This window comes from Plectropomus leopardus, chromosome 10 (genome assembly GCF_026936395.1).
Source record: "Plectropomus leopardus strain MGB_pleo_1.0 chromosome 10, ASM2693639v1, whole genome shotgun sequence".
Classification (NCBI taxonomy): domain Eukaryota; kingdom Metazoa; phylum Chordata; class Actinopteri; order Perciformes; family Serranidae; genus Plectropomus; species Plectropomus leopardus.
The window spans coordinates 31,315,134-31,337,926 of NC_142185.1; the positions used below are offsets into that span (position 1 = coordinate 31,315,134).

Below are 22,793 nucleotides of genomic sequence, written 5' to 3' on the forward strand. Positions count from 1 at the left end.
TGGATTATCGAGAGTAACAGCGACAGAATATTGTTTCTGCAAGATGTTGCTGTGGAATTTTAAAACATACTTTTTTTTAACGTTTTACATGTCTTGTATTGGGGCAGAGGAGGAAAATTCAAAACCTGGATGAATAAAAGCTATTTGCAATGACAGACAAACAGATGGAGATTTATAATGCTGCTTATGTATTAAAAATATTTAAGTATGTTGCTATTTTATGTGTATCCTCAAAATAATGTTTTTGAGGATAAATCTCCCAAAGCACATAAAAAATATACAACTTAATGGTATGCTACTGTGTAGTTTTACTTCTACTTTGTTATTGGTTGCCGATGCAGACTTCACTCACAAAATAGAAAAAAATGCATTATTATTCATTAAACTATCCAGAATTTTATGAGCACTGGAGTCTCCACCATGAACAAGTTCAGTTAAAACTTTCACTCTTCACTTTAAATAAAACTTTGTATTCAGGACTCTAACTGTGTGGTCGAGATAGTTTTACTTGAGAAAAAAATGTTTTTAGTACTTCTTTTATCATTGCAAACAGCCTACCATCATTACCAGTTAGAGGAAAGCTGAAAAGTACAGTGAGCCAGTGTTTCTGTGAGAGCGTCAAACGACTAAATTCTGGCTACTCACTGTCAGAAACAACAGTGAAATGCACTTAACAGTATTATTTTCTAAATAGGAGTATTAGTCGCTGCAGTTACAAAGTACAGCAGTGGTAATTTAATTACTGGAGGTATTTTGCAGACAATAACGTTATTAGCGTAATAAGTTAGCATGGCTAAGAAAAACATGCCCAGATCTCGACATGAAATAAACGTATGGAGAGAGAGCCCTGAAGCTCCGCCCCCGCTGTGGACCAGAGCGCTGTTTGCTTGTTTTTTAAAGCTCATTATTATTGAATGACTTGCGTGTTCGAATTGCCCCACATTCAAAAATGCACATCCTTGGTCCCCAGCCATGTGTGAAGTAGATCAGATGAACAGTTCTTAAGATATAAAAAGGACATACAAACATATATAGATGGGTGATGAACTTAATTTTTAAAATTTCTTGAAAGAAAAAAAGATTATACTGCAGCGAATACAGAGTCTTGAGACTCAATCAATTAGTCAACTTAGTTGACAAGCTCAACAACAGTCACTCAATATATGAATCTGCTCTATGAAATAACACCTCTGCTCTCTTTTTTTTCTGCTTTTTCTTTTCTTTTTTAATATTAGCTGTTCCTGTTAGAAAAAGCTGTCAATACTTAAAGTTAATGTGTTTTTAAATTTTTTTTTAACTTAGATCTTACAGGAATATACTGCAGCTTCGTACAAAAGTCAATTGTTTTGCATTTAAGTACAAAAAGCAATCTGCTTTTGAACAGAATGGCCACAGATGGCTTTTGCAATAAAAATGATTGTGAACTATTTATTCTACAAGACAAATAAAACCACGCAGAAAGAACAGTGTGTGACCCTTTCCAAGAAGAGGAGCATATACCAACTGATAGGACAAAACATGTTCATAAATTTGGGTTGAAAAACAATGAACACATTCTTTAACAGGCTTTGGGGCTCAGATTTACTAGAGTGTGGAATTTGGCAATAAAAATAAACAGGGCAACAACAAATTATAAGACTTAGCAGCTTTGTCGATGATGCGAAAGAAACAATTTTCAATCCAGTATTATGAGATGCAATGGCAAACTCTATCTAACACACACACTCACTCACTCACTCACTCACTCACACACTCACACACTCACACACTCACACACTCACACACACACACACACTCACTTGTAGAGGAGAATATCTGCGGCCTGGAGGACAGGATACGTGTAGAGACCAACACTGCCTTCATTTTTTTGTTTGCTCTTCATCTGAGTAAAAGATAGAAGAAAAGAAAAAAGTTGAGAAAAAGAAAAGAGTAAACACAAGCAAAGATAAAAAACGGACGGGGGAAAGACTGACTCAAGTTGACTTTTTCTTCCCCCGTGAAAGAGCCATTTTCACTTTTACGACTCATCGATTCTCAGACAAACGGGCTGCGGACGAGTTCATTTTTCCACCATGTTTGAGATCAACTCATGTGTTGGGTAAACAAAAGGTGTTTTCTACGCAGCAACCGAGACCGAGAGGAACTGGCTCGCTCGCTCGCTCCCAACATGTATTAAAGCTGCATGTGGTCGAAAGGAGAATAACAGTAATTATAACAGTTTTCTGGTGTAGAGAAACAAAACGATAAAACAGACAATAGGAATGTTGGAGAAATGCCGGAAATTCAGAGGGAGCGGAAAAATGGGAATGATTTTAATTTGCAACTATTAAACTGAAGTTAAGTGCAGACGTGGCGATAATTAAATCAACGTGATCGTGAAGTAGTGAGTGAGTGAGAGGAGATTCAACCTTTGATAGACATATTACATCAATAACAATCACAAGATACTAAAAAAAATGAGCCGTCTTCTGATTGCAGTTTGTTTGATAAAACATTTGAGAAATCTGAGCAGAATTTTAAAGCCAGTTTTTGTTGAAATAACTTGAAATAAATACTTTTCATCTCAAGCTGATGAGACGGTTCGTTGAAAACAGATCTGACCGAAATGAGTAACAGAATCAGAGTTGGGCTCATCCATCAGTCAGTTCAAAATAATATTTGGCAGTGCTTCTCCAAAATGACAGTCTATACATTTTTAAAGAAGAATACATTTAGTCACATAAGGTTTTTTTTTGTACTCCTTTTGAATTTCAGTAAGTGATCTACAGCCGAATGATTACAAACAATCTTTTAAAGCTGCAGTTGGTAACTTTTATGAAAATAAGTCTCATTTCTTGAAACTGTCACTTTATCCACAAAGCCGTACATGAGAGATGTAATCTGTGAAAAAAAGCCATATTCCTCCGCCTCCTCATAGTGCTTCGCAACAACCAATCAGAGCCGAGGAGTCCCTAAATCATGTCAATCACTGCTAATGAACTGTCAAACTATGAAATATGAATCAAGATTGTTACTTCATTATCTTTTTTGAAAAGTTGTTTTCATAAATTACCAACTGTAGCTTTAAGCGACCAGCAGAAACTGTAACTCCAGAAAAGAACAGTGAGAGACGCACTGCAGTTTAAATACGTTCTTGTTTTGATGTTTGTTGTTTGAGGATTTTCGTACCCTCAATCTTCCATCCCAACGATGAGGAAATCAAAATGACACTTTATGAAAAGGTCCCTTGACAAATATTGAATTACTGATTTCAAACATTGTTTGTCTTTTAACATCTGAAGTGAATTTCTTTCTTTTTTTTTTTTTTTTTACATTTATTTATTATACATTTATGTTTGTTTTTTTTTTATTATTTGGTGATTATGGTGGTTAAAATAAAAACACTGTGGTAAGCATAGATTGATCTACAGATAATACAAATATAAAGTTGTAGTAACATACTCATCAAGTACACCACAGTGGTTTAATAAATATTAAGTTTAACAGATGTTTGTGGTGTTTCTTGTAAAGCAGAAATTCTCTGTTAATTGCACACATTTGAAATGTTAAAAGGGGGCTTGTGAAAACAGAATTAGATCATTTGGTACCTAAAACAGTCATTTTTTCATCACATTTAAATATATTCACAAATGAAGTCAGTGCGAACTTCCAAATGCTGCACAGAAATAGAGAAAGAAGGAGGTAAGATAACACACACAGCTGATTACAGTTTGTGCATCTGTGCATGTGTGAGTGTCAGCTGAACAACGTCTAACCTTCCACTGCGGCAGATGTCGGAGACGGGGCATGCTGGTCAGACAGCCGAGGATCCAGGAGAGCTCAGCGTGCTCGGACACCTGCAGGGTCGAGGGCGGGGTGAGAAAGAGGTGAGAGGTGGGGACACACTAACGTCACTGTCTGGGAAAAAGTATCTGTTATAATGGCTAAAAAACCAACACAAACACACACAGTGTCCCCCTGTCCCAAATGCTGTGTGGGTTTCACATATATTCTGGTCCTGTTTAGAGTGGAGGAGGGGAACCCAACCCACAACGAGGGGTCAACTTTACTTAGACCGGTTATAAAAAAGCACTAATTTTGGGAGATAAATGGAAGAAATCAAGTAATCATCAGATTACAGATAAATGGATGAGTTTGGCTGTGAGACAGGAGGGGGGGTGACTCCTTAGCGCCTCTGAGTGGCAGAGAAGAGTACTGCTCCTCCCCGTCTGTCCACCTGACTCCTCACACACAGGTGCACCTGCCGACACCTGAGCTCACTATGAGAACTGACAAGTTTCAACCAAAAATGACTAATATTTATTTTTTCTGATAATAACAGAGTGTATTCAGGTGGTGGCTGTTGAGATGTTTTTTGCCATTTGTTATAAATGTTTTTTTGAAATGTTGTTAATATTAAAGACAGAACAGGCCGTATGGATGGAAATTTGACTCTTGTGCTATGAGCTTTTCTCACACAAACATAAGAATCATTTATCAAAACAACAACACCACCTTTGTTTTACACATTAGTATGAAATTTTGGGAATCAATGACATCAACATCATACAGTTCTGGACCCTGAATCAGCAGTGATTAAAACCTCAAAACTTTTAATTTTTTTTTTTTTTAAAGTAAAGACATTTAAGACTTTAAGGACTTCAAGACACCCTGCATGTAGTGTGGCTTGTGCATCTGGCCGTGGCAAATTAACTCCATAAATGTATCCGCTTTCATGGAGGCTGTCCTGAATGTGAAAAAAAATCTCTCTCTCTCTCTCTGTGTGTGTGTGTGTGTGTGTGTGTGTGTGTGTGTGTGTGTGTGTGTGTGTGTGTGCGTGCAGGAAATATCCTGCAAATTAAACTTTATGGATACTGGCTATATTGCCATCCCCTCTTTCTCAGTGGGAAGTCAACAGCAGACAAAGGGGACATAAAGCAGGATTTCGGGCGAACATGCAGGGGGCCGGTGTTCATTACACACTGCCGACAGACAGGAGATGGGACAGATGTCGATGACAGCGCAGGACGGGATGGATATGGTTCTGAAGTGTAATAAAACGCCGATATTTAAAAGCTCTGGAAGAACAAGGCCTCCATTCATGCTGCATGGCAAGAACGCGCTGCAACAAGAGATATGCTGATGTTACGGATCATGAGGGCATTACACTGATAGTGAGTTCACAGTTGGCCCCTCGCAGTAAATCCACTTCTCTCATCGATATAAAACCCAGAGGATTCATAGATCTGCTGATTCATCACTTCCTTTCTGATACCTCTGACTTCAGCTCGTCACCAGATCTGTTCCTTTTTTTTCTTCAATGAAGTGGAGTATTTTCTTTGGGCGGTCGTTGTATTTTTACATGTGGAGCAGGCGTGTTCAACAGGAGGGTCGCCTCGCTGCCAAGTTATGTGGCATGAAGCTAAACGGGAATAAAAATAGGACTGTGAGTGTGTGTGTGTGTGTGTGTGTGTGTGTGTGTGTGTGTGTAGGAGGGGGCAGAGAAACACAGATGGACTCACACTCTTTCTCTCACACAAACACACACACACTTCAACTCCTAAACTTGTGAGCAAGAACAGAAAACACACACACACACACACACACACACACACACACACACACACACACACACACACACACACACACACACACACACACACACACACACACACACACACACACACACACACAGAGTATGTAAGAGAGAACCAAACAGCTGCTCTGATTCTGTACATTTTAACGTGAAATCGTGGATCCGCTGCAGATGTTATTATCCTCTTCACCTCCTTCATGTGGCCAAAGCTGGGCTTAATGCTGCTTTATAGGTGCGTGTGTTTTTATAGCCCCTGTGAATTTCACAGAGTATACAGTGGAGATAAAAATCAGGAGCGATCAACTAAGCGGTTTGGGGGTCGGCCGGCAAGTTGGCAGGTAAACATTACAGTCGACAGCTGTAAAATAAACAGTCAAAGATGACTGTCTGTCTGCATAGCCAACTTAGAGAGAGACTAGAAGGTACAGAAAGAGAGACACACAAATATTCATGAGCACACAGAAAAAAGTCAGCTGCAGCTAAAGATGTTTCAATAGGGCTAGGCGCTAAAACAATAATGATAATTATCTTGATATAATTTTCATCAATAGCAATATAATAAATAATAGATATATCCTCCATACAATTAATCCATCCTTACACCTGTAGAGTGGAGCTGTGATGCATCGACTTTAGCTACAGTTGCTATATAGTGAACTTGTTAATGTGACTAAAAAGTGGCTACTTTATTAGATTAATAGGACAAGACTAAATACAGCGTTAATAAAACTTTCATACATCATCTTGTCTGTAAACATGATTTCTGCCTCAGTCACGTCAGATAGACTTTATTTGCTATTTCACAAAGCCATCAGACTCTGTCTTTTGATATTGTTTTGATTGAGAAATGGCAGAAATTACATCCTGTGGGGGTAAAACTTCAGAAAATACGGTGCACAGATGAGATTTTTCTTTGGCTAGTTTGTTTGTTTATATCATCAGCTAAAACACTTATAAAATGATGTTCAGACCTTAAATATTAGTTTAAACCACAATTAATGGATGATTTGGAGCAAAAACTCTGCCTTTAAACTTAAACGAAATACATAACATATACAAATATCATGATTTGACTTTTAGCATGATAAATATTAATATCCACTGATAAGAACATTTTTATGATGATCAAATTTTTAGCCATATTGCCTAGCACTGTGTATCAATACCTCTGTTATTTTTGTGTCATCCTGATACAGATTTTGTTACCTAAAGTTGCGTATTGGCTATAATATTAACCTATTTCATTGTCAAGAAGCCAAATAAAATGTTTAAAAATAGCATAACAACTCTAAAACACAGACAGACAGACAGACAGACAGACAGACATATGTATTCGAATCCATCCATCCATCCTGCTCACCTGAGACTGCTGGAAGAGTATCACCCTCTCGGGGTCGATGCCGCAGGCCAGCAGGCTGGCTGTCATGTCCAGGATGTTGGTCCTGAGTCGTTCCGGGTCTTGAGGCTGTGTGATGGAGTGCAGGTCCACGATGCTGTAGAGCACTGAAGGATACTGGTTCTGCAGGGACACCCAGTTCTCCAGGGCACCCAGGTAGTTGCCCAGGTGGGGCACCCCGGTTGGCTGGATCCCCGAGAACACACGGCCACCTCCTGGAGACTCCTGGAGAAGACAGAATAGATTTACTTGCACTTTGTCAATTAAAGGTGATCTGAAAGATTAAAGATATACAATGCAGGATTTTTCCTCAATAAAGGATGCATAGAGACTCATACCAAAGTTATCCCTCTCAAGTCATCACTTATGACACAATAGAAGTGTGTAGCAGTTTTTATTTATCTGCACAGACTCCGCCCTCTGCCTTTATTCTTATTTTGCTGTATTTAGGACGTTTACTGGCACAGCGCTCAGGTGAAAGTGCGGACTTATAAAAAGTAGCGTCCAGATGCCAAACCACACACAGCACGCAACCAAGAGGAAGCTACGAAAATCCCAGACACAGCACCAAAAACTCTAAAATACAGTGAGGCAAAACGCCAAGTGAGGTGAATCTGGGGTTGATGTTCACCTACACTTTCATTGGCGGTACCGGTTACAAACAGTAACTGACAATTCCTGCATAGTGTACCTTTGATGGAAGTGTGTAAAAATTAGAGGGATTTCGTGGCATCTAGCATTGAGGTTTACAGATTACAACCAGCTGAAACTTCAGTGTTCACTGTTCAGGAGGTTTTCACCAGGAGCTAAATTATCCACAGAGGTCTCTTCCTCTCCAAAACAAACAGACCTGGTGATGAAAATATTGTTGAAACACTGAATAAAACAGTTTTATCGGTGATTTTTCAACACTCTCATCATGAAGTGGCTACTAACTATGGTGGCTAATGTGGAAGTATGAATGGCCCTATCTTGAGCCAGTGTTTGGTTTGTCCGTTCTGGGCTACTGTAGAAACATGGCAGTGCAACATTGTGATCTCTGTGGATGAGGACGCCCCTCTATGTAGATATAAATGGCTCATTCTAAGGTAAAAAAAACACTACAATTGTTATTTTTCAGGGGATTATACACTAAAGAAAACATACTTATTATGTTAGAAACCATTTCTGCCAATATATTCTCCTAAATCCTAAAACTGGACCTTTAACTTAAACAAGAGTCAAGATGTTTAACTGTATCTGACACCTTTATTAGTGCTATTCATAAAAATAAAGACACATAAATCCTGTTTTATGTTTAAATTAATAGTTCCCATAATGATTTTCAGAAACAATGCAGTTTTGATTTGTTAATTTAAAATTCTACACCGAAATAAGTGTGGAAGTTGCAATAACTGACGGAAGAAAAACTCCAAAAAGTGTAGCAGGGAGGAGAAACTGGTGTTAGGAGAGAGAGGGTGAAGGTGAAAAGGTGAGAAAGCCTGCAGAGACTGAAGTGTCAGTGTTAAACTATTGGCAGGTTGGAGGCCAGCAGCGGTCACACTTGTATTACTGAGATGCTAACTCCATGGCTAGCACCTCTGTTCTCTCCCAAACACATCCAGCACAAAGAATGCATCACCTCACCGGCCAACAATAATAATTAACATCCGTCCAGCCGACTTCAAGGCCTCTGTGACCACAACAGGGGAGGGACACTGGAGGGGGAGGCAGAACCACGGAAATACCACACAATATGCAGCCCACCATTTCACCAACATCAGAGCTTATTTTACAGAGCTGGAGCAAGAATAGCGGCGGGCTCTTCACCCCCTCTGGAATAAAGAGGGAGATCACTCGTTTTGTTTGTATCGCTGGGCAAACATTGTGTTTCTCTTTCTGCAGAGCCGGGCCGGGCCAGACCGCCTCATTTCTCCTGGCATCAGCCCGCACCACTGAACCTTGGCTTTCGATTGCCCCTGCTGGAAAAGAGTACTAACCACCGCTTGTGGCATCAAGAGCCACATGATACAATTAGAGGGCAAGCAGAGCGGCACCTGTCATGAGACGTGAAACCGCAGTGGCATGCAAAATCGAGGGCTTCTTCACCAAAGCCGTTACACAGTAGATTTGGGCTTTGACGGAGCAGAAACACACAAAGACGCAGGCTGGGACTCTGTGTTTTTATTGGGCAGTCAGAAAGACAAAGTGTTTGGTGCCTCGGTGACGCACATTTGCCTGACCGCTGTGGAGGCCGGGGTGCTGTTCCCGGCAGAGGTGCGGATTGTGGCTTGGCTGGGTGCTCAAACTCACAGGTGAGACGGTGGGGGTGGGGAGGCGGAGTATGTGGGAGAGATAACATGAATACGTGCACAAGGTTTAGAATTACACACGAGGTTTAAAAAAAAATCCAGGTTAACAGAGGGGCGAGCAGTGCCAGGGGCTTCTGTGCTAGGACTGAAAATAGCACATTTAAAAAATGCAACAGACTGTGTTGTTGTAGGTGTGTTGCTAAAAGTATTGGAGACAATATGCCCATGAGTTTAAGACTTCACTGCCAAATACCATTTTAGTGAAGACTTTACATCTCTGGAAAATGATCACAGCAAAAACTTGCTGTGGAGAAAAGTGGCACTTTCTACAGTAAAATTATCACCTATAAAAGCTTCTGAACACAATCAGACATGTCACAGTAGGCATATGATCCAAAATCAGAGATAACATTAACAACATCAGCAAAAAGATGACATGTTTCTCTGATGTTAGCATGTAGCTAAATGTAGCAGTGTGCTTATAGCCAAGAATCTGATATTGTAACATTATATATCTGACATGAAATAGCAAAGAACATAATAACTTTAAAAAGAGTCTTCAGCCGTGCAAGCAGCTCTGAGACACGACAGGGCTTTAACTAAATGCTAAGATTGGCATGCAAACATGCACCCAACGCTGAAATGCTGACATGCTAAAATTTAGCAAGTATAATGTTAACCACATTCACAATTTTAGTTTTGCTTGTTAACTTTTACTATTTTGCACAAAACCTGAGGTACAGCCAAGGCTATTTTGCAACGTCTTTGGTGTGCAGGTATTTGGTTATAAACAAAAGTATTAGACAAATAAAGATTTGAGCTGATGATGGTGCTAAATGAAAAGTTAGATGACAACCAAAATCCATCCTGAGATGGACATGAATGTCTGACCAAAAGTCATGGTGATCTATACAGAAGCTGTCTGAGGGTGATATTATAATTATTAGTTTAATCACTTGTTAAGAAAACGACATACGATTCTAATGAGGTCAAGTTTGTTTCAGGAGTGCGGACGGGTTGTAAACAGCAACAGCTGGACAGAGGAGCCCGTTTTAAAACGCTCCCTCCCAAAACCCACGGGATCTCTGTGTTATCACCTCAAATCTGACCGGTGATCATATGTTCCCCGGCTGCTCTCTTCAAGGTTATCATAACTAATCATTAAAACCTGAAGCTTTCAGAGGATATCCTCTTCAGCCGCTGCTGAGACATCGGTTATCCTGACAGCTAGCTGAGCTACATCACATTCAATCTGACTGAGGGACAGACTCAGCACAGCCTCTGAGATCAGATAACAGCTGCTCTCTCACCAGCGTGGCCCACGGTTTCTCCATCTCTCAGCCCTGAGGGATCGAATAACAACTGTTCTGAGGCCGGCGTGGTCCGCAAAGTCTCCATCTACTGGCCTGAGGGAGCCGGTCGCTGCCCGGCGAGAGAGAGGCAGGAAGGAACTGGGTGCTTATGTCATTACCGACAGGGTAATTGCACTGGAGTGCCATTGATGCTGAGAGCCTCTTAAGAGGTGTCAGGATTGATTTTGGTGCGGACGGGGCCCCAAGTCTGGCTCATGTGTGTTCTCACCTCGAGCTGACACGCCAAACGCATGTTCCCCCTCTGCTCCGGCCCCCAGGGGAAGCCATTAGCCATGCAGACATGGTAATGGTGTCATTTGAGCCAATCGAGTGTCAAATGAGAGTCAATACCGCGGCTAACTAGCCACCGGGCAATCGCGCTATCACGCATAACGCTGCTTCAGCCAGACACCTTCGTGTTACTGTTGGTCGGAGGAAAGTGTCTCTAAACATGCGCCTCTCTGGCTGTTGGAGGTGAAAGTAGGTTACATAAAGATGTAAATCAACTGCCGCATGATGACAGAAGAGACAGCGAATGTTGTAAAGCAATTAATGTTTGTAATGAATACTGTACTGCAAAGCCAACAGTAATGAAATACTATCATCTGGCATACTCTGGCCACGGACCATATTAAACCTGCGCAAGTGAATTCATTTCAGCATTCACACACTCAAAGTGTTTTGCTTCATATGCTGGAGGTTTGGCTTTTAAAACATCAGGTAAGATACATCAAATATGCTTCAAGCAGTTATATTGTATAAAAAACTTGTAATCAGATTTAAACACCTTAATAAAGACCTGAAATCATCATAAAATAGGGGGTTAAAATGTGGCAGACAGAAAAAAACACTTGAAATCTATGGTGCTTATACTTAACTTTTGTTTTTACACTGTAATTGATATCCATTGTTTTATTTCTGTCTGCACTGAACATGTTAAACCAACTGCTTTGTGTTTAAGCTGCGAAATGAATAAAGTCGAGTTGAGGGAGGAGAACTACTGTTGTCTTTGGGTTGAAATAATTAAAGCAGTCTTTTAGCCACGCCCCTCTCGGTGGTGTCACAACAGGTGTTTTGCCTTTGATGGATGAACACCTGCTGCAGCCTCACTGACGAGATCGTGGCCAGAGGTGCAACACAATTCAACGTATCATCCTGTTCAGAAGCAGTTTTCTGTACCTTTACTCAATGTTGAATTAACCTTTAACACAACTGTTGGTTTTAAGATGTGTTTCAGTGATCCAAACAAGAAGAAAGAAGAGACACATTGATGCATCACACATGTTGATCAGACCCTGCATACAGTTATTGTATCCACACTCTCGTCACGTTAGCGGTCGTGTTGGTACAGCTGGAGATATCGCTGTTAGCAACGGTATAGTGTTATCGTGCTTTCACCGAAACAATCACCACGTCCTCCACTGATGACGAAGTCCTCGTCAGGTACACATCAGAACGCGTTAGCATTTACACAACAAAAAATGTGTGGCCACATGCATCCCAGACCGACCTTAACCCCAAACGGGTCTAAGGGTCTACAGCCACACTAGCTGTTTTGTTAAGCTGGACTTGTTATATGCTTTGCAAGCATATGTATGCATATAACAGTGCAAGTGCACTTTCAAAGAACAATGAATTTTTAAATTTAGGTGTTAGCAATCTATCTGACAGTAATCAAGACATATCACTCAAATCTTTAAATATAAATCTCCTAGTGGCACCAGACAAAAAGTAAGGGGATGACCAAAGTCATTATGTGTCCTCATCTGGGAATCTAGACCAAAATTAATGGCAATCCATGCAATAGAAGTTGAGATATTTGAGTCTGGACCAACGTGTTGGACCTCCCGCTGACCAACCAGGTGACAATGACATTGCTATCAGTTGAGTCAGGTGGGTAGCATGGCTAAAAAAGCACATTTTACTGACCTGAAGGAAAAGTTTTTAGGCAAAAATCTGAGCAACAGAAAGGCAGGACTCAGTCCTCAGCTTACAACCGAGATCAATGCAAACAAAATACTTTCCTCTTTTGTTAGATGACAGTTGGATAAAAGAGTAAAGCACTCGTGAGAAGCATCATCTGCTGCCCCTATTGCCTCATGACGTCCTTTCTCTCCATCTCCGTCTCACACGTTGTTGGATGCCTGTTGATGATACGTAACAGACGCGGAGAACGCTGGTTGTTCTTTCCTCATATTTAACTCTGACAGGCACGACGCTGTTGTATTACATCGTCGCTAAGGTGACGAAAGCCTTCTTCATTCACATCTGCCATATGTTGAATGCATTACACACCATGTGTGTGTGACATTAACGCCAACAGCTAGAAGGTTACATACACTAAAAGGCCATGTTTTCACACTTGCAGCACCTTTCCGGGAATACGTGTTCATTTGTCCGTGTGTGTATGTGTGTGGTAATCTCCGTCGGGAGAGAGGTCGTATGCAAACATAGACGTATGTCCGCACGTGTCATGGTCTTTGCCTACATCAACATCAGTTAAGCTGTGAAGGTGTCCGTCCATATGACTTTGACAGCTCACATCAAAGATCAACACTGGTGGAAAGAAAAAAGCCCATCAAAGTAGCATGACCAGATCTTTTGCACAAGCGTCATTATTAAATGGAAAACAATAGTCAGCTGATTCACTTCATTTGAGAACAAATAGACGTCTTCTTCTTTTGGAGTTAACGCTGATTTTTCCCACATTTCCAGAGAAAATCTCGCTCCAAGATTCCATGGAAACACCATTCCTTTTTTTTCTCCAAAGACAGAGAGTGTGCTGGAAGCACTTCATTGTGGGAACGCTATGACAAATGTTGGATTTGTCATTCTAGTGAGCGCAACATCCTCACAGAAGAATGTGTGACGATGACAAATTGTACCGGGACCAGATGCAAAAACCAGTTTGGTCTTGTGTCACACAGAAGTCTCTTTGCCAGATTTAGCCGTGCATTCAGATGGTTTCAACCTTCAACATGATCTTGAAGGCTGAATTAAGTCACACTAAACCTTTCTATACGGGCAAAAAATGGATGCCTCCTAGTAAACCAAAATATAGATTCACAGATGTGTGCACCTCAAGTAGCATCATTGAAGCTGCTAGATATGTATGTACCTGCAAATCTGTCTCTGTCTGTCTGTCTGTCTGTCTGTCTGTCTGTCTGTCTGACACACACAGACACAGACACACACACACACAAATACAAACACAAACACAAACAGACACACACACACACACACACAGAAAAACAGCCTTAAAGGAATAGGACTCCCTAACTTAGTCTATGGCCCCAGAAAGGGTATTCTACTGAATGACATTAAGGAAAGCGAAGAGACCTAAAAATGAAAGAATATTATTAGAGCATAGGGAGGTGAGTGCAAGGATGTATATAGAGTATTGGATAAAGCACTGGGGTAGGGCTCTGCTCATACCCATGAAAGTTGCTCAGTGGTGCATGAAGCCAAAAAAACTTTGACTTCTTTGTTAAATTACCTGAATCTTTTGCATTGTTGTATCTATAGAGCAAGTGCTCCACAGACTTTTGCGCGCCGAACAGCTACTTCCTGTTGAGCGCTTTGCTACCTTGAATGGGAATGAACTTATTTAATTGTGCAGCTCATCTGGACTTTTGAAATGTAACTGGACCAAATGGAACAAATTGTAGTAAACAGCAGTGAAATGAGCCACCTGTCTACAACAGTATTTTACTTTACGTAGGCCTATTATATTTTTTCCCTATATTTTAGCTGCTGCACTATTTTATGTCTTAAGACTAATAAAATTTTACTGATGTGATTTTATTTTTTATATATTATTTACTGAACATTTTTAGAGGAAGCCTGAGAACTAAGACTTCATTGCCAATGACTTCCTCACTGAGATGGTTTTCGTATCTGACCATAAAGAACTTGAACTTAAGATCGGTCATTAATATTATTGAGCAGTTGCAGCTTCCAGCACGTCCAGGTCTACAGTCTCGCTCCGCACAGTGTAATTAATCACAGCCATGGTTTTGGTTGAGCTAGGACTCGCAAAAACAGTGGATTTCTCTTCTCAGATCTGTTCTGGGCTGCTTTTCAGAGGCTCATACATCATATCAGAGCCTGGGAGTCCCGGAGTGGCCCACTGACATCTCTCTCACCAAGGCGCTGATGAGCGGGGCCCGACAGTCACCACCATTTTACCGCGCCAATTTCAACACATCTCAAAATCCACCTCTGGGGGCATCGCCTTTTTCCCGCTGTGAATTACCATCAGCTCTTTGTGGGCCGGGGGACGAGCTCCAGATCCGACCGTGGCTGCAGCGAGATGGGCCGGCAGATGGAGGATTTTCCGCGGCCCTCCAGCTGGGCGTCCGACACACAGGGTCCAGTGTTCTTTTCTGTCCTGGGCGCCCCACGCCAACCCATTAACACCGGCATCATGCTGAAATGCACCTTGACACACCTTCCCCCCTATCTTTCTTAATCTCTGTCTTTCTCTCACTTTGGGACCTGTTAACGCTGGCGACCAACAGAGCGGCACTTCAGTGAGGTATCAAAGAGGAAATGGGATTTGGTGTATTACCCCCCTTTATCCCTAACAGAGTGTGTGTGTGTGTGTGTGTGTGTGTGTGTGTGTGTGTGTGTGTGTGTGTGTGTGTGTGTGTTTAGCCAAAGTGGGAACACACACCACAGCTTGAAACAAAGTGCATATGACCACAGAGAAAACATACACACACATGAACGCATATAAACATACACAGGCAACAAAATGAAGAAATGTTGTTTTGGATAAAGAAGGAGATTTTTTTTTAAAGTGACAGAGACGGTCGTGTAGTCAAAAAATATAATAAATAAGAATAAGAGTGTGACTATAGCCCAGTCTGGATTTTTTTCTTTTTTTCCCTCGCAGTGAGTGTGTTGGAGGGGGAGTGGAGGAGAAGGCCCAAAAGGAGCGTTTGATTAAATCTGCGGTTGACGTGTGGGACAGGTGAGATTGATGAGGTTCCTCTGCGTTTCACACTGTGCGGAGAGCGGGGGTACAGGAACAGAACGCTGCAGTGTGGCGGGCCAGGGCTCGGGGCCCGCTCGCACCGTGGGGTCCCTCGGCTGATTAATGGGACTGGAGGCCCTTCAAAAACAGCACTCCCCGCAGACAGGGTCCGACGGTGCTCCAAAAATAACCAGGCAGGGGAGGCAGCCTCCAGCCTGCAGCACTAACAGGCTGCAGCTTCTGAAGGAAGCAGACTTCAATGCAGCCTGGGGGGAGACAACCAGGAGGGGCAGTGCCTACTCAGGACAGGAAGCTGTAATCTGGCTCATTAGAAACTAAACGTTTAAGGACTTTTCAAGTTTCTGGAAAGTGACAAATACTGATGGCTGATATTGCATCGACTACGGTATCATATTACCTGCTGATGTAATAACATGCAATAAGACAGTCAACGCAATTAAGTACAAACTTTACACAATGTGACACTAAAGGCCCACAATAAAACCACTCACTAAAACTGCTTTAGGAACTAGTTCTTCGATTACTTTAGACTTCCTGTCCGTGTTGTTAAAAATTGAAAAGTTGAAGTGCTCAGTGAAAAGGATGGAAATTTTAACATCCATACTTGTAAAAACTCTCTAGTCTGTGCATGTTTTGATTAAAAGCTCCAGAAGAGTATGAATCATGACAGGCGATCTTACCAAAAAGTTCAAACAGCCCAATGGCGAGAACAAATGTTGGCATTGTACGTTTGTGCAAATGCATATGTTACATTTGTGCGTAATTATGTAGAAGATATGTGAAAACTCGGTTTATTCACGTTCAACACAACACATACGCACTACCAGCTCATCAAATACTGGCGCTCAGCCACTGGGTCTAAACGTTAGACTATGACGCTCTAGGTAACTGCATGTCTGTTTTGGGCATTTAAAGAATGGCTGTCAGTTTCTTATAACATGCATAAAGTTTAATTTTCACAGGAAATGTACAGCTTCCACTTTTAAGTGCATTCAATTTCAAAACAAACTTAGAACATAGGTAAAAAAAAGTTCATATTTAAGTTTACTTCCCCCAGTTTAGGCATAAAAGCATGTGGTTAGGTTTAGAAAAAATCTTGGCTTAGTTTGACTTAAAGTAAGCATGTTTCTTACCAACGTCACTCCACGTCACAAACATACATCACTAGTGTAGCACGCTACACATACTAGTGCACTACATTGTTATTAAAACAACTCAACTAACTTTTGGTTTAACACTGGACATTAACAGCGGCCTCCCTGGTGAAAGTCCAGGTGTTTGTTGACCTTTCCAGCTCTCCTTTCACCCACCCTATGTGAATTTCTTACTGTTTATACAATGGCATGCTCGCATAGTAAAAATGTGATTTTGTAAAAAGGGTGCCACTGTGCGTGGATATCTTACGCCAAGGGCCACAAACCAAGAGTTGAGAGTAAGACCAGGTTGTTTGACCAGGCTGTGGTTAAAATGTAGCCAGGTTTAAGCACAAAAACCACTTAGTCATGGTAAAGAGAAGATTATGTTTTTGATTTAAAACATCCGCTTTTTGTGGCAAATCCCCCTGGAAACACAGCTACTGAGAAGCCTCTGGCATCACAGTTTTTGATCTTTCTAGATAGTGGTCTGCAGCTCGCCAAGGTGTCACACCATCCACCGTACCCTCAGCCTCTTGATGTCTAAGTCAGCTAATATACTGCATCACTTTAGAGATGCTGACATGACACCTAGAAAACTCACAAATGTATCACCCATTTGCAGAAACATACAATGCCAAAATTTTCTTTTGGCGACTGGGCTGTTATCAAAATCTTCAGAGTGAACGCTAAATCTCAATGATTTTGAAACAAAAACAAGGAAAATATTAATTTAGTAACAGTAACAAACAATTATTTCAAAATATCATGAAGCAGGCGTTCAGAGCAAACATTCCTGTTTGCTTCAAGTGCCAGAAACACAATCCAGGAAGTCCAGTTTGAGTCAAGGATCCATGAAATTGTAGACTAAGAAGTCTAAAATGTCACGATTTTACAACTCTGAAAAGTTACGTTGGCACTTGGAAAAAATAATTTTATCCTCTGTTTTGACAATCACAAGGTGAACGCTATAATGACAACATTGCAATGAACTGTGGCAAAATTTGAGCTAGATCAACGTGTTTGCAGACGACCCCGTGTTTTTGCTCCTTTTTTGCTCTCAGCACTGGGACCAGTAAGCGGTCTTAATGAAATAAATGATATCAACAGGTGACAAATCAGGCCTAATAAACTGCTGAAATATTTGCAGCAGTTTTACTAGCTTACTTAGTAAGGACTAATCAGCCTAAAACCATTTTACTGACTGAAACTGCATTGTTACTGTTCAGGTCTTTTAAAACCAAAGCAGTTTTCCAACAATAAGCTCACATGTAAAGCAGCTGTGTGCAGCTGGAAAACTCCAGACTAGCTTAATTCATGTGCCTTTTTTTCACTGTTAGATAAACAAATTCATGCCAGAGCTACTTGTTTCCTTCCAAATTGTTTCAAATCATTTCATTACACCACTTCCTCCTCCATCTGTGCTGACAATGAGCATGTTTAATTTTATTTAACTTGCAGGAAACAAATGACTGACGGGAGAGCCGATAATACCTGAAAAAACACATAAAAGTCAAAACACAGCAAAAAATAAACGCCACACACTTCATAAATTTATCAGTATGTAATTAACTCTCGCGGCAGCAGCTCCTCTCTGAAGAGTCCAGTAATTTCCTCCTGCAAAGGCAGTGTCTGTGAGTGCAGCTCAAAGGCACGACACCAGATACTCGGTACGTTTTAATTTAAAGTGTCAGACGTTCAACAGATCAGGCACGGACTAAAACTCAGGAAAACTACTAAGATTCCCCAGTCACCACTGCGGGCGCTCAGCTACAGGCTGATTCTGTAATTCGACTTAGCTAGATATGATTCTTTTTTTTAAAGGAACATGTTGACATATGGGATAGTTTTAAGAAATGGTTAATGTGCAGAGTGAGGGTCCTGGCTGCAGAACGACTACGACAGACCTAATTACACAGAGGGGACTGCTGAGAATTAGCGGGCTTTTCTGACAGTTGAAAATAAATAGGGCAGTTAATGAACATCCTCAAAGGGGGAGGCCATGTTTCCTCGCTCTCGCCGGCGCTCTCCCATGTGGTGCAGGAGCAGCTCTAATGGTTTTAGCTGACACCCGAGTAAGTGAATTTGGAGCCAAAGTAGAACAGAGAGGCAAATTAGAAGTCACTTCCTCTTTCCTGGAGCCCGGGGCTGACATGACTGATATCAGTCAATAACACGACCACAGCGAGGGACGGCTGGATGGGGAGCCCTGTGTTTCCAGCTGACATGAGGCTGGAGGTTAGTCTGAGGCAGCATGAGTGTAGAGAGCACACACCTTTCAATTCAGACCAAAAACTACAACAGCTAAACTCAGCTTAAATTATTTCATGCAGTGCCTCAAAAATTCAGAAATTATTACCAAATTAATCAATATTTGGTAAAGATGCCAGGGATTTTTTCAAAGATTTTTTTGCCTCATCTGGAAGTTTTATAAACGTGTTGCAAGTTTTTTTTTGAGAGACTCTGGGCAATAAATTTACGTCGAGGTTGGGCCGGAAATCATTAAACCTTAAAAACGGTACCATGGCAGCTTTGGCAACCTTTGACATGGCAATATTGTGATTGATGTACCTGAACAGTTGTGAAATCACTTAAGTGACTTTACAATACAACTTGCACAACCACTTAAACTGTGATAACTCTCCATTCAAGGTAAAATAATATAGCAATTTTTGGGGCTATATTGCGATATAAGATATACAACTCATGTTGAGTATCATATTTTGACATCTCCTCTAAATTACTTTAAACTATTAAAACTATTATTAAGTACAAAATGATTAAATCAACTACAGTTACAAACAAAGTTAAATAATGTAGAGTATTAAGCTGTTGTGGACTTGAACTTTCCGATCAACAGTTGGATGTTAGCAGAAAGTCAAACTGTAACGATGGTATAAGGACTCATCCACTGCGAGCTGGTAACAAACTTACTGCTCTCCAGTATATGTATTACAAAGATTCCCAAGTTGTGATCGGAGCTCTGCATGTACAAAAACACATGTCTCTACTGCTCACACAACCACCACTACCACTCATTAAGTTAGACTGTTACTGCAGCGTCGTTAAACACAATTACTTATTCTCAGTAAGCTGGAAACAAACTAAAAGCTCTCCAGTTCATATATTAATAGTTTTTGCAAGTCATAGTGAGGCTCCATGGTAGCAAAATGTGACTAAATAGTCACGTATGGAGCTCTGCAAAAGCCCTGCTTTATGTGTGTGTGTCTGTGTGAGAGAGAGTCTCAGCAGAGAATAACAAATCGCAGAAGCAAGGCTCATGTTGGTGGCTAAAAAAAAGCAAAGAAAATTTATACTTGATGTTCATGATAAAGTCGTTTTGCACATCGCACATGGAATAAGCAGCAATACATTGAATATATTTGATTTATCACTCTCCCCTACTATGTACTGAAATGCAAGTATATTTCATATATAAAATCTCAACTAAGTCTATCCCAGTCTAGCCTTGGCACTGTGAAATTGATGAGATTTTTCTTGTCCACCATCTTCCTCAAAATTTAAAACTTAACCCTCTGGACCCTGGAGCTGGGGATCTTAGGGCGAGATAACAGGTCAACAGTAGATGCCACATAGAAAAGGTATGCACCGTATGAAAGCTGGTAACATAAAGATTGGTTTGAGGTGTAGCGCAGCACTGTGTGGCAAGGTTTTCCTGTCCTAAATCTTTAATAAACACTGTATTTTGATTAGGCGCCTATTATTTCTGTGATAATCCCAGAGGTCACAATACGTGTTTTAGTACACTGAGGTCAAATTTCAAAAAATGGTTTTAATATAATAAAGTGCTTAGTTATGGGGTCTAACGTCATTACAGCCTCTGTCACCAATGGCTAATTGTGATCCAGTTGAGCTCCAGCTGAGTTGAGCTAAAAAATCCCCCACTTGAACTTTTGTCAAATGATGGCATGTTATCTAATTGTTATTTGCTATTATGAGCAGACATAAACAGCAAATTTTAACGAGAGTAAAGAGAGTTTACAGAGCAAACACACTCAGCTGTCTCACAAACATCTCTCTCAAAACTCAAAGCATCTGACAAAGGTCACACTTCATCTTTGTGTCAGTCCGTTGAGGTTCAGTGACTTTTCAAACACATTTTCCAGTGCAGAGAAACCTCCAGAAAAGCGTCTTGTTTGACGCACATCACACCTCAGGGCATTGTGGGCGTGCTGGTGTTTTGCACTCAGCCGTCCACATTTGGAGAAAATTAAAACAAATGAAAACCAACACTTCATTTCTGATGTTATTACTGGTAATGAAGCACTGCTGTGATGCTTTTCGAGTCCCCCACTACTTCGACCCCCTTCCTCCCCTCTCGTCGCACACCTCTCTGGCCTCTCAGGAGACTCTGCCCTAACAAAATACAGACGGGACGGCGGAGAACATGCATACTGTATTACAGCTCGTACATCAACCTGCAACAGGGCTTTGGGCAGATGGCTGAGGTTTTTAACTGCACCGTAATGCAATAACAGCTCAATAATTAGCATCGTTGTCGCACTGAAACACACTGGTTATTCTTACACGTGTCAGGGGACTCGTTGTTTGCCTTAACACCCCATTTGCTTCTCCAAGGCAGCCATGCAATGATAGGAAACTCTACGCTGAGTTATAGAAGGCGTGTGCAAAAAAGTGAAAAGGTGCACTCAAGAACTGCTACTGAGGATATGATGTCAAATGCCAGACGAGGAAAGGAAACCGAATAAACTCAAGATAGACGAGGAAAAAAGCCACAAAGTCACAAATGAAAGCTGCTACAGTCAAACGTTAATAACTAATGATGTGATGTGTCTCTCAGAGCTGAGTGAAAATGTCCAGAACAGAATAATCCAAAAACAGGATGTAATTAAACTAATGCAGGAGCCAAAAAGCCATAAAAATCCTTGAATATTAATAATAATAATAATAATAATATCATTTAATAGTTTTGTAAAACAGTTGACACAAATGATGAATGTATCGCTTTTAATTCATGTGATGACATGATGTAACTATTTTTATGGAGAACCACATTTTGAACATGTTTAGTTTAACTTCAGTTTATGATTTCCTCCATTTCCCAGAATGCCTTTCCCCCAGGGACTGGGGTGTAACCATATTTGCTTTCATCTGTACTCGAGGAAGGAAAAACCCTTCACTCTTTGATTCTGAGCAACTGACACCCAAGCTGAGAGTTAAGTCTTTCTGCAGTTCAGCGAAATGCAGCTGCTCTAAATCAAAAAACTTCCTGCTGAAATTCAAGTTTTCTCTGCAACAGTAACAGTTGAAGACACTAAGTTAAGAGACTAACCCTAAAAATTAGAACTGTACCCCACAGTTCGAAGATTAAATCGTGACGTTGGTTGGCATTCAAATTAAATCAGCATTCACATGCTGCACAGCTTTTTTTTTTTACATTCATTATGTTAGAAGAAGTATTTCATTAATGGAGAGACGGTCTTGTCATAAAACTGGACTGTCTATGCAGCAGAAAGATGCAAATACTTTGGAAATTGGTGCTATATTACCTGAGAAAACAGAAAAACTGCAGTGGCATTCACTTTTGCTCAAGAGGTAAAAAAAAACAACAACTACAACTTCCAGAATGTACTGCACTGTATGGTGGATGACCTAATGTGAGATTCATATCTGCAAACAATATTGCAGCCAGCTGGTCGCAAACGATTTCAAATCAGCACACTAAAAATATGTTTCTGACTAATTTTGAGGGGGGCCAAAGGCAACACAGTAACATAAATCTTGGTTTATATTTGATCAGTTCTTTTTAGTTTTACTGTTTGCTCTCAGTTTTTTCAGCCTCCGTTTTCACTGTGCAGAAATCTATATGGTGTCCACTTCCTGTTCACCAAAGATCACAATACAACAGTACACCAAAACATATTTCTGGAGAAATTTGTGGCAAAAAAATAGGCAAACAGTAACAAAATCATCAGATGATCAGCACAGAGTTTCTCTCTCTGTCTACTTTCATACTTTTTGTGTCCTAATGTGGAAGTACTATCTGTAGTTCAAACAGCAGCCCT

At 40.8% G+C, this 22,793-nt stretch overlaps 1 protein-coding gene across 4 annotated transcripts in view; it reads right to left on the minus strand.

Moving 5' to 3' along the window:
• The window catches only part of wars2 (tryptophanyl tRNA synthetase 2, mitochondrial), an 81,870-nt gene that overhangs the window by 7,630 nt on the left and 51,447 nt on the right, over positions 1-22,793 (minus strand). For all 4 annotated transcript variants that reach the window (XM_088083580.1, XM_088083579.1, XM_088083577.1 and 1 more), the window contains 3 exons: positions 6,936-7,196; positions 3,756-3,836; positions 1,800-1,882 (listed from right to left, as the gene is read on the minus strand). In XM_088083580.1, the coding sequence (XP_087939706.1) occupies positions 1,800-1,882; positions 3,756-3,836; positions 6,936-7,196 (425 nt within the window). The remainder of the gene's footprint in view (positions 1-1,799; positions 1,883-3,755; positions 3,837-6,935; positions 7,197-22,793) is intronic.